This window comes from Culicoides brevitarsis, chromosome 3, assembly GCF_036172545.1.
Source record: "Culicoides brevitarsis isolate CSIRO-B50_1 chromosome 3, AGI_CSIRO_Cbre_v1, whole genome shotgun sequence".
In the NCBI taxonomy this organism is placed as follows: domain Eukaryota; kingdom Metazoa; phylum Arthropoda; class Insecta; order Diptera; family Ceratopogonidae; genus Culicoides; species Culicoides brevitarsis.
In genome coordinates this window covers 13,417,908-13,429,189 of record NC_087087.1, presented here as the reverse complement: position 1 = coordinate 13,429,189, position 11,282 = coordinate 13,417,908, and the positions used below count along the sequence as shown (strand labels likewise).

At 31.6% G+C, this 11,282-nt stretch overlaps 1 protein-coding gene across 1 annotated transcript; it reads right to left on the bottom strand.

Annotated features, from left to right (window-relative positions):
• Positions 1 to 8,067: 8,067 nt before the first annotated feature.
• On the bottom strand, positions 8,068 to 9,711 carry LOC134835221 (golgin subfamily A member 6-like protein 22). Its single transcript, XM_063850091.1, has 2 exons — positions 9,471 to 9,711; positions 8,068 to 9,413 (listed from the first exon to the last, which is right to left on the bottom strand). The coding sequence occupies exons 1-2, from the start codon at positions 9,709 to 9,711 to the stop codon at positions 8,068 to 8,070; spliced, it is 1,587 nt and encodes a 528-aa protein (XP_063706161.1).
• Positions 9,712 to 11,282: the final 1,571 nt, after the last annotated feature.

Here is an 11,282-nt window from a genome sequence, read left to right as displayed (position 1 = left end):
AATAATTCGGATTATCTGAATAGGGAAAAAACAATGACAAAAGATGTAAAATTAACACCATATTCGAATTTTTTTTTCTCTAATTGTGACACTTAATATTTTTTTAATAGGTTTTGTTACAAAAGTACGTCACCATTTTCGTTATAGTAATTGTCATTGATTCTAAATCTGACGCCCTTTTGTTTCCTCTTTCTCTTTTTATTGTTATTGTCATTTATGATATTACAATTTTCGAACACTATTGTCCACCATTTCATCCTATTCTATGCTTAAAAATCCTTTTTTTGAATCACTTTTCTGACTATTGAAAGTTTTCTAGTAGCGCGTGTTCCCAAAATAACAATCATGGTCAGAAATTTGATCCAATTTTTTTTTTTTTGATTGCTCGAATAATTAAATGTCATGTCATTCTACGTAACACTGAATGTCGTTACATCATGCAACCATAGCTTGCTAAGGAGGTAATTGAAGAAACACATCAAAAATGTCTCGTTTCTTCGAAAGTTCCCGTTTCTCTCTTGTCAAAACACTCAAAGGAACAAAATTCCTCGATATTGTTATGCAAATTATGAAAAATAATTGGATTTCAGTTCATATTTTAGTGCATTGGCGTTAATTGAGACAAGGAGCTTTTGACACAAAATGTTTCGTTGGGCCCGAATACGAGTCTATTTAAATTGAGTTTCAAATTCAAACTGTTAAATAATTGTCTATAGGAAAAAGTTTCTAGTCCAATTTAGTGTAGGTTTGTTTGTTAAAAAGGATGATTATTAATACCTAACACTCAGACATACCAAGTTGCACTCTGTACGGGGCAATGTCAGTGAAAACATTTTCAAAAATAAATATCATCAAAATATACATGAAATTAAATAAATATAGACGACTGTTTGTATATTTGTGTGTTTTGTCTGTTTATGAAACAGCAATAAAAATAAAATAACAAATCGACAAAAAAGTGACTGTTCTATATGAATATTTATATGCATCGTAGTGATAGCAGCTTTTGGTTGGCTTTAACGAGGGATGAACAAATATTCGTGGTCATAAGTGGTTTGGTTCTGAGCTGATATCTATTTTTTATTTGGTAATAGTATGAGGTAAGAGAAAAAAATTGTTAAGCTTTGAAAGATTTTTTTTATAGGATTCTAAAAAAGAAAAAAAAAATCCAAGAATAGAAAAGAAAACTGCAAATAAAAATTGTCACGTTTTAAAAGATTGTAAATAAATGTCAATATTTTGTTAAAAGCATTCTGCAAAAAAAAAATATGAAGATCAAAAGTGTCTGTCTGTTTATCGTTTTAAAACATATTTTAGGTTTTTATTCAAAGGAAATTAAAACTAAAGGAGGTAAGTAAAATTTTTGTTTTTTTGTTTCTATATTTCAAAATTTCATATTTTAGATTTTTTGCAGATTTTCAATGTGCCTTATATATGAAATCGCAGTGAAGAGTTTTCACTATGATATAAGGATCTTACTTAAAGAAGAAGTACAATAACTTTATGGTCTAATCTAACACAACTTCATACAGCGACCTTAAGCATTGATCAAAGCTCGACCAAGGATTTGAAGAAGATGGCGAAATATTCAAGGATCCCACAGCTTATGATGGAATATAAAAAGTAGATTATTACTTCTACTTTAATAAAAATAACTTATTGAGTAAAATAAGGAACAGTAATATACAAAATATGGACTAACAATACAATTTAACTCATAATAACTGCTGATGTGACCTAATATCAGGAGCATGAGGCATATCTTAACACTCTGAAATTTATTGATAAAGCTAAGACTGACCTGTTTTCGGAAACCTTGAATCAAAACCTTATGACCTTCGAATAAGTAGAGGCTTCAGATTGCCAAACTATCTTACGAGTTGAGCGTAGAACTTTTTTTTCAAAGGTTTCAATTAAATAACAAAATCAAGCGAATAGTAACTCAAATTTTTAGAAACTTGAAAATATATGTAAGATCCCATAATGGGATTCCCAATATTAAGTAATCATATCGATTTGAAGGAAAGTAATAGCTTATATCGTTTGTGAAAGTTATTGCTGAAAACAAAATGCGCTCACGTAAAATTTCACATTCTGAAATCCACAAGAAACTTTTTACTAAATTTATTTTTTATCATCTCTGTCTATCTAAAACTATCGAACGTATTGCCAAACATGGCATTTTAGACATTTTTATTGCTTGACAAACACACAGAAAAGGAGAAAGAGCAAAAAAACAAACAAACAACAGAACGAACATGACACAAGTCAATTATGACAACTTTGATAGAAATTTTATTATCTCCTTTATTTTTTTTTTATTTTTTGGACCTACGACAACAAAGTTTGTCGTGAAGACAGTTTTACATCATATTTAGTTTTCAGCAAACTGCCACGAAGTTGTTTATTGCACACGTCATTTATTTACAACAATCGTCCTACTAACTGGCAATAACAACAACATTAGCTACGTACGGCATAAAAGTATATTTCACCTTGCCCTATAAATGTTCCTTTTTATATGTTTCGAATTTTTGATGGTTGTAACAACAACAACAAAACGAGGAGTTGTCTACAAAGAGACAAACTCCATGGAAAATCGTGTGTGTTACGGAATCCGTGTTTAATGCATCTAACATGCAATTTTCCACCTGATTGTCGATGCACGCAACGCCACACAGACACTGAATAGTTTAATGCTTACGACTGTTTGCCAAACGGTCCATCCATCCACACAAACAAAAAACGGGCTGAAATATAACTTTCATCGTCTATGGCATAAAATATAAAATAATAATAATAAATAATAGACTTTGCCATATTCGTGCCGGCATTGCACAGTTTATGTTTAAAATATATAATAATAATTCATTTTAGTTTTAAAAGCCATGTCCTTTTTAGACGTGTTTTGTTTTTCGGAATATACAACAACAACAAAAAAAAATCTTTTGCCAATCCTTTGTGTGCAATATCATAAATTTTTGTGTGTTAAACGTTTTTTACGAATTTTACGAAAAAAAACAAGGATGGCATAGAAAATTGCATTAAAATGTACCGAATGTACGTGACCGGTCTGTTAATAAATAAATATAAACCTCACACAGAGCTCGACAATGACGACGACAACTACGACGACGACGAAAGACGAGCATTTAAAGAAAATTAGAACAAACAAAGACAATCAATGCAAGTGCAATGCAGAATAAGAAGCAAACGAAGAGTGAAAGAGGACATACAATTTTCACAAATCGATTTCTTACTTTGTCTTTTTTCTTTTGTTTTACCACAGACAGACTGTGGTGTGCTCATGTGTGTGTGTAAAAATGATTTAAAAACATCTCTATTAAATTTCTTGCAATAAAATAGAATAGGAAGAAAAAGACATCAAGAAGATAAATGATATTGACATTTTTGCAGAAAATTTCTTAATTTCATTAAACTTCAAGTCCCAAAACATACTTAACAGAATTAAAGTTTATCTTTTACCTTTTTAGGTAAAATTGGAAGTAAATAATTTAGATATTGAGATAAATAATTTTTCTGCACTTTATAATATTTATTAAATTTATCTTCGTTTGAATTTTGAAAAGTATGGAGATTCTAAGTTTATGTAAGAATCTCGAAGATCGGAATTTGTGAATTTCTGAATTGTTGATCATTAATTGCAATTTAAAATTTCAAATATATACTTAATACGTTATGCCTCAATTCAAAACTCAGATGGCTGTCGGCTGTCGATTTGGTTTCTTTTGCTGTTTTTTTTGCGCGACATGTGAGCATCTCAAAGGTGTTGGAATTATTATCTCAGAATTTGATAGTCTTCTAATTGGAATATAAATATTCTAAAGAATTTTTATAATTCTAATTTTTTTATTCTAAAAAATTTTACGTAAAGAGAGGTACCTTCTCGATATAGGATCCCAACAAATGTTAACTAATCATTCGGAGCAAATTGTATGAAACTGAATAAGTGACTGTCCTCTAAACGTACGTCACCTTTATACGAAAACTAATTATCTTTTGTCTTGATTTTGTAAAATAGAATATAAGAGGCATAGTGTATTCTTCAGGTGCAACTGCATCATGTTTATAATTTTCAATATCCAATCAGGATTCTTTGACATATCCATTCATTGTGTCTAGTTTTCCAGTTGCGTTAAAGACTTTTTCGCTGTGTGTCAGCTATATGACTTTTAATGATTGTAAACATAATTTTTCTGTAAATATGTAATAATTATGGAGATTCGGAACAAATGTCTAAATAATTGATATGCCTTTGATAACTTCAAAAAGAGTATTATTATGCTCATAAATTATTCGTAGCCCGATCGATTAATTTGACAGCACTTTTTATCATATCAGCATTAACTCAAATTTCATTCCTTTAGTCCTTTTAATATTTTTAAAAAACTTTCATGTCATGTCATTTCTCGCTGTTATTGAGAAAATTAGTTCACTATTTTAAAAAATACATTCGTTAATCAAAAATTTATAAAATATCTATAACTCGAGATTCAAAACAACCGCAAAACTGAACTCCCCAAAATCCCTTATCTAAATTTCTTTAATATAATAAACAAACATTGCAATGACTTATTAGATTTGTACAATAAAAAAAAAGTTAAAAAGAAATCTGTCGATCCTGATAAAATCTGACAAAACCCGAAACTTTTCTTCATTAAATATTTATTCATTCCCGAATACTTTTTAAACGATAGTTTTCCAACTCGAACAAATCAACAAAACTTTTATCTTGATTCCCAGCAGAAAATCACGTCGAAAACAAATTTATTTTTTTTTTGTTTGCCTGCTGCTAGTTTTTTTGGCATTGCAAGTGGTGTCCATTAAAATTAAAATTCCTATTAATTATACTTGACTCCGTGTTTTACTTTTTTTTTTATTTTCTCACATCACTCCCGTTTCAGAAAAAACACATCTGCGTGTTTTTTTTCGTTCTCGCTTATTTTAGTTTGAAATAATGTTTAAATTTTTTAAAACTTTGTTAAATATTGAATAATTTTTTTTTCTGTGTCTGCCCGTTTCTTCATGCAAAGTGAACCGATAGGTAAGGGCTGCATTATGTTATTTGTTTAAAAAAATAGTTAATGTTGTTTTTGTTCGTAATGATGATGGTAATGGAAAAAATGTAGAAGAAGCAAAACAAGATGATCTGTAAAACACTTGAAAATGGATGTTGTTGCAATTTTTTCTGGTAGTTGAGTAATCTGAGATTTTTATTTGTTTAAATTTATTTTTCTTTCATTAGAGATATTTTTTCGAACTGGATGTGGGTGCAAATATTACAAGACACATCTGCACTTCCTTCCTTTATTTTGTTCACTGATTGGATAGAAAAAACTTAAAAATGGCAAAAATTGGTGTCATATCACAAAATTATCCCACGAAATTTCATCCTTTTATGGAAAATGTTTTCGTTTAATTTCTTTCACTTTAATTATGTTTAATTAATAAAATTTTTTTTAAAAAAATCTCACCTGAATATAATCCCGCACTTTTATTTGGTGAAATATAAACTGGTTCGGTATTGTAATAATTATTATTTAAACTCATTTTTATATTTTTTATTTTTTTTTTGCCTTCACAAAGCGATCGAAAATTACTTTAATAACTTTTTTTTTCTAAACCATTCTCTGATTTATTTATTTTTTTGTGTGTGGTTTATGAATGAATTTCGCTTGTTTATAACCATTAAACAAAATAAATAATTCCGTCAAAGGCACTCAAAAAACTTTTTTAAATAAAACATTCGAAAAAAAAAATGTGTAGGCAACGGTTTCTTTTTTTGTATAATAATTTTTGATTCAAGTAACGAGTTTTTTTTATATCTTCAAGACGATTTTATGCACTCTTTGTAAATAAACACAACAAAAAAATGTGTGACAATATTTAATATAACAATAATGAACCACTATTATCTTCTCTCTGCACAATCTATTGTTTGTCACAATTTTTTTCTCTTCTTGTACGTTAAACTCCACTTTAGTTATTTATTTAATATCATCAATTTAGGCTTGTTTTGCCGTTATGCATGTGGTAGTCTCAAGTGAAATTTATCTAATTTAACAATCAAGTAATACTTTAATCCCGTATATTTGTATATTTTTCTCCCGTTTGTTCAACAATGGTGTGATAAACAACGACGACGACGAAAAATTAAATAAATTTTTTTTTCGACTAAAGACGAAGCACACACGTTCGAACTGTTTGGACTGATATTACCAAATGCGGTAGTTCACATTTGTTTTGGTGGCCCTTTGCAGTAGTTGTATTACTTTCGTCCCTATATACGGTCTACTTGCGTACAGCGTCGTACGTCTATGGCACGTACACGGTTTATGCTTCGTTTCGTCGGTTCTCCTCAAAAATTCGTCTACACAGGCAGAGACAGCATAGATATGCTAGGTCGTAAAACAAACGACACGCAAACAACATATGCAGAGTGTCGGAACGAATATCTGAATGGATTGAAGTTGAACGATTGCATTAAAAGTGTACGGGAGGATGCACTTGATGTTCTATTTTGTGTTCTATTCGAATGAGATTTGAAGAGATCCATATTTATAGATCGAAATTCGGTTTGTATATGAAAATTTTGAGTAAATATGGAATGTTACTGACATATGCAAGCAGTTATTTTGGAAGAAATTTACCTAGATAACAACAGGATATATAATTCAATTCGTTTTTTGGAAAACATTGCAGAGAAAGGATTACATTCATTAAAATACTGATCTGGTTTGGAGAGAAATTTGAATTGAATGAATTTTCTTGATGGATTTTGGTTTCTTGTAAAGTACCAAATACTTAATCTTGATCCATTTATACTTTGATTATTTTCCAGTTCTAAGGAAAAATTTTTCAAAATAAGCTTTTATAAGGGTACACAAAACTTTTGACTTAAACTTAAAGGCTTAAATTTAAAATTTGTTAAAAGCAAAAAAAAAATTTTTGACTTTATAACCCCAATAACTATGAAAACTCAATCAATTAATTAAACAATCGCTTTATTTTTCCAAAATTATCCAGAATATCGCCAGCACGTCTATCTCCTTTTCTCTCTGCCACAAAAAAGACATCTCTCTCGTAACCGACGACAGGTAATCGCGACATTACCTGTCGCAGGTTACAACTTAAAAGGCTTTTGGTTTAAGATTAAGTTTAAGAATTAAGAAATAATTAAGAAGATTTTTTTTTATCAAATTTTTGGAAAAAAAATCATAAAAAAAGTTTGGAAAATTTTAGATTTAAGTTAAGTAAGTCGAGATTTAAGTCAAATTAAAATGACTTTTACTTAAGTTTAAGCTTTTCTGCTTTGCTGTGATTTTCCATTCAACTTTCAAACATTATCAAATAAATCTCTCATTTCCTTATCTACAACTTTATTTAATAATTTTTTTGCCACAAATTTTTTTTTTTTCGCTGAAAATGATTTTTTTTAATCTTTGGTCAAAATTCCAAAAAAATCTCAATTTAAGTTGTATTTATACAAGAAGAAAATTGACATAAACTTAAATTTTCCTTAAAATTTCAGAACACTTGACAACCTTTCACTTTATTTTCTGGTCAATTTTTTACCTACTTCCTATTTTCTTCTTTCGCTGGGCAAAAAAAAATCGATACTGTTATTTATTCCCACAGTGATGATTAAACAAAATAAAAAAAGAAACAAAGATACTTTCAAATAAATAGCTTCTTAGTCCTTATTCATAAGATAAGATATATTCCATTATTATTATTCATGATCATTATTATTATTTTTTGTGAGAAATGCATCACATATGTGCATCACGAAATCCGTACGAGAGGAGGTGTAAAGCATAAATAAATGCACCTAACCATAATTTCTCAGGTCAATATCATATCAGCTGCTACTGTAAAGAAAAGCATCAAATCAGATGCACGTCTCAGTTTCAATTTTCGAATACTTCTCATTTACGTTATGACAAATGTATTATTTTTTTGCTGTTCCCAGGAAGATTCAGAAATGAGAAAAACGTAAAGAAGAAGAAGAAACACATATGGCATGTGTAATATGATTATCTCGTCTTATTTCTCCTTTTTGTACGGATTCAAGTCTTTTAGTTCGTCCAATTTGAGGTTTTCGATCAAGTCTTCAGGTTGCGGAATTGGATCGCGATCTTCATGTGTGAGACCTATAGGAACTTTTGAGTATAAAAAGTCTCTGTTATCGACATCGCGACATTTTATCAAGTTATTGCGTTGATAACTGTCAACAGCTCGTTTGAGACTCAACGTTGGTCGATTTTTGGCGCGAGCGTCTTTCAGTAAGGAATTGGCGTAGGTGTAGAATGCTTTGTCGTCATTTATGGCCCATGTGTAGTTCAGATGACTCAAACGACGATCCATTTCCTTATCGGTTAGTATGACGTCAGCTTGATCTTTGAGTTGTTCATCGAGCATTTCGCGTTGTTGCTGCATCTTTCGACGAGCACTTTGTACGCGTTGTTGTTTGAAGGACATGGATACTGCTTTGTTTCGTGCTTGTTCCATAGCTTCTTTGTCAAGTTCCTCTTGACTTTTCTTTTTCTTGAGTTCCTTTTCGCGCATGTAGTTCTTTTGCTGCTCGATTCGCATTTGCTTGATGCGTTCAGCTTGTTCTTTGCGTTCACGTTCGCGACGTTCGATGATGTCTAAGTCATTGCGACCTTTGGCGGTTCGAATTTTCTCATCTTCTGCTGCCTTTTTGGCTTCGATTTCACGTTGAGTGATAAGGTATTGCTCACCGACTTTTTGACGTAATAAATCCGCATTATCTTGCATAATTTTCTGTTTTGAACGTTTTGTTAGAACAATATCTGACTTTCCTTTGACATAAGTATCGATTATGACCTTTTCGACATCTTGATAGGTTTGTTCTTGTTTTGATTTGTCTTGTTTAATGGCGATTGCTTCTAACATATTTTGTTTGAATTCCTCTTTTTTACGTCTTTCATATTCTTTCTTTGCTTCTTCCTCAAGCCTGTATTGCTCTTTGGCAGCTTTTATCATATCTTGTTCCTCTTGAATCTTTTTCCTTTGATTTTCTTTCCTTATTTCCGCTTCCTGGTCAGCAAATTTCTTAACTTCAAGCTTCCAATCGTCATTTCTTTGTCGATCGGCTAATACTCTCTCAGAAGACTTTTTGATCCATTGCTTAGCTTGATCAAGAATCTCACGACTTTTCTGTAACTCTTGCTCGCGACGGATTCGTTCTTGTTCTGCACGAAATTTCACTTGGATTTCTCTTTCTTTCATAACTTCACAATGCAAAGCGGCACTTTCTAGAGTCCGTGGACCAACTTTATTCTTTTCAATTAGTTTTTCAGCCTTCTTAATTATTTCTTGTCGCTTTGTTTCGTCCATCTTTTCCAACTTTTTCGTGTATTCCTCATCTGCAAAATTTTATCTAAAGGATTTCATCTTCAAGAGTTATTTTTAACTTAAAATACCTTGAACAATCGCTGTTTCTTTCGCTCTTTCGCGTTCCTTGCTTTTCCGAATCCTTGTATTTTCGATCGAATTCTCCCATTTCTTAGTCATCGCCTCTGAAGTTCGTTTCAAATAGTCCCGATATGCCTCTTCTGACTTCGTTAGTTGTTCCTTCTCCTTATCCTGCTTCAGATGAGCCCACATAGCATTGTATTGACTCTTCGATAGGATCAAGGGCTTGCATTTTCTTTGCACAGGCATTTTCAACGTTTCAGCTCAATGATTTCCCGACATAATATGAAGTTCATTCAAGGTTTATTTATGTTTGATCAAATGCGTTGCTACACAATCCAAACAAAATCCGGGAATACCATGGAAAAGGTTGTTCCTGTCTTGTTAGAGGGGAAACTCATAATTGCTAGTTGTCTTCTTTTTTAATCGTTTCAGTTTAGTAAAATAATCAACAAATCGAAGGACCATCCCTCGAAAATGCATCCTATAATTAATCAAGTTCCTGGATGTTTCGACATTTTATTAATATGCTACCTGAGACCCGGCATGGCATTAAAAAATCATGATGATTATCATGTTTTGTTATTTTTTTTGTGTCTATATAAGAGGTATGGTTATGTTACGGGAACGAATATAGAATTATTGGGTGAAGTGATACTCAGTGTTTGTCTGTCATGTGTGTGTAAAATTACATCATTATTATAGTTTTTGTTTTGGTTTCATTATTCATAACGCACGGTTGGGAGAGATACGTTTTTTTTTTCAAGCTTCCGGTAAAAAGTTTTGTTCCGCTGGGTTTCGATGCAGGTTTGAGATATCGTTGAGAGAAAGATTCAGAGAGAAATTGTGAATGAAAAGGTTAGTTTTTAGGTAGTCCTGAATCTTCTTCAATAAGCTATTCTTAGCTTACTTTTAGCATTTGTTGTTTCTAAAGAAACTTCTCATTTTTCGTATTCATGAGACTGTAAGAGCTTTAACGTTTCGGTTTTAATGAATTATTTGACTCTTAAGGTTGTTCTGTGATTCGCTGTTGATCTCTAAGCAGTGGCGGATTTACCCTTAGGCTGATAAGACTGAAGCCTTAGGCTCAGAGCTTCCTATAGAGCAAAATTCTTCAAAATAGGCCCTTAAATTGTTGAAAAAGGCCCAAAATCATAACATCTTATACATAGAACTTAATAAATAGTAGATTTCTTCTTATATGACGACAAATATTTCAAATATCACAGCTTACGGTTCTTCTCTCATTTGGCGGTTCGTGTGTGGCGCAACAGGCAGTTGACATTTTGTGGAGTTTGACGACAGATAGACATGAAACGAAACATAATAAAACGATAAACAGCCAAAAAAGGCCCAATAGCCTTAAGCCCAATTTTCAGTTAATCCACCTCTGTCTCTAAGTGATTTATTTGTTCCAATATTGCTTTATTTAGTAAATCTTGAACTCATTCTAAGCATTCTTCATTTCTGTAATTCCTTTCTGAGGCTCAAAATTTGTCACTTATTCTGCTGTATCTGTTTCCAATCGTCAAAATTCCAACAAAATTAAAAAAACTTACCATCATTGTCCTCAAATCTCCGCTTCAGTCACGAAAGAATTCCTGGGCACGACCCGATCCAAGCATGACGCTTCGCACCGATGCACAAAAACTTTAAATTAACTCGTTGTCCCTCCGCTAGTTGTCCACACTCCATTGCTTGCACACGTGCAACACTTCACATATTCACTTGACATCCAATTCCAAATTACGATTCAACAACAACTCAGGTCGCTGTCTCGCATTTCGAGCATTTCATTTCCTGACATCCACTTCGAAGGA

Bases quoted from the DNA above. Each gene is read 5' to 3' on its own strand.
- LOC134835221 (XM_063850091.1), bottom strand. From the start codon at position 9,711: ATGCCTGTGCAAAGAAAATGCAAGCCCTTGATCCTATCGAAGAGTCAA. The intron at 9,414-9,470 runs GTATTTTAAGTT...AAAATTTTGCAG, and splicing joins AGAAACAGCGATTGTTCAAG to ATGAGGAATACACGAAAAAG.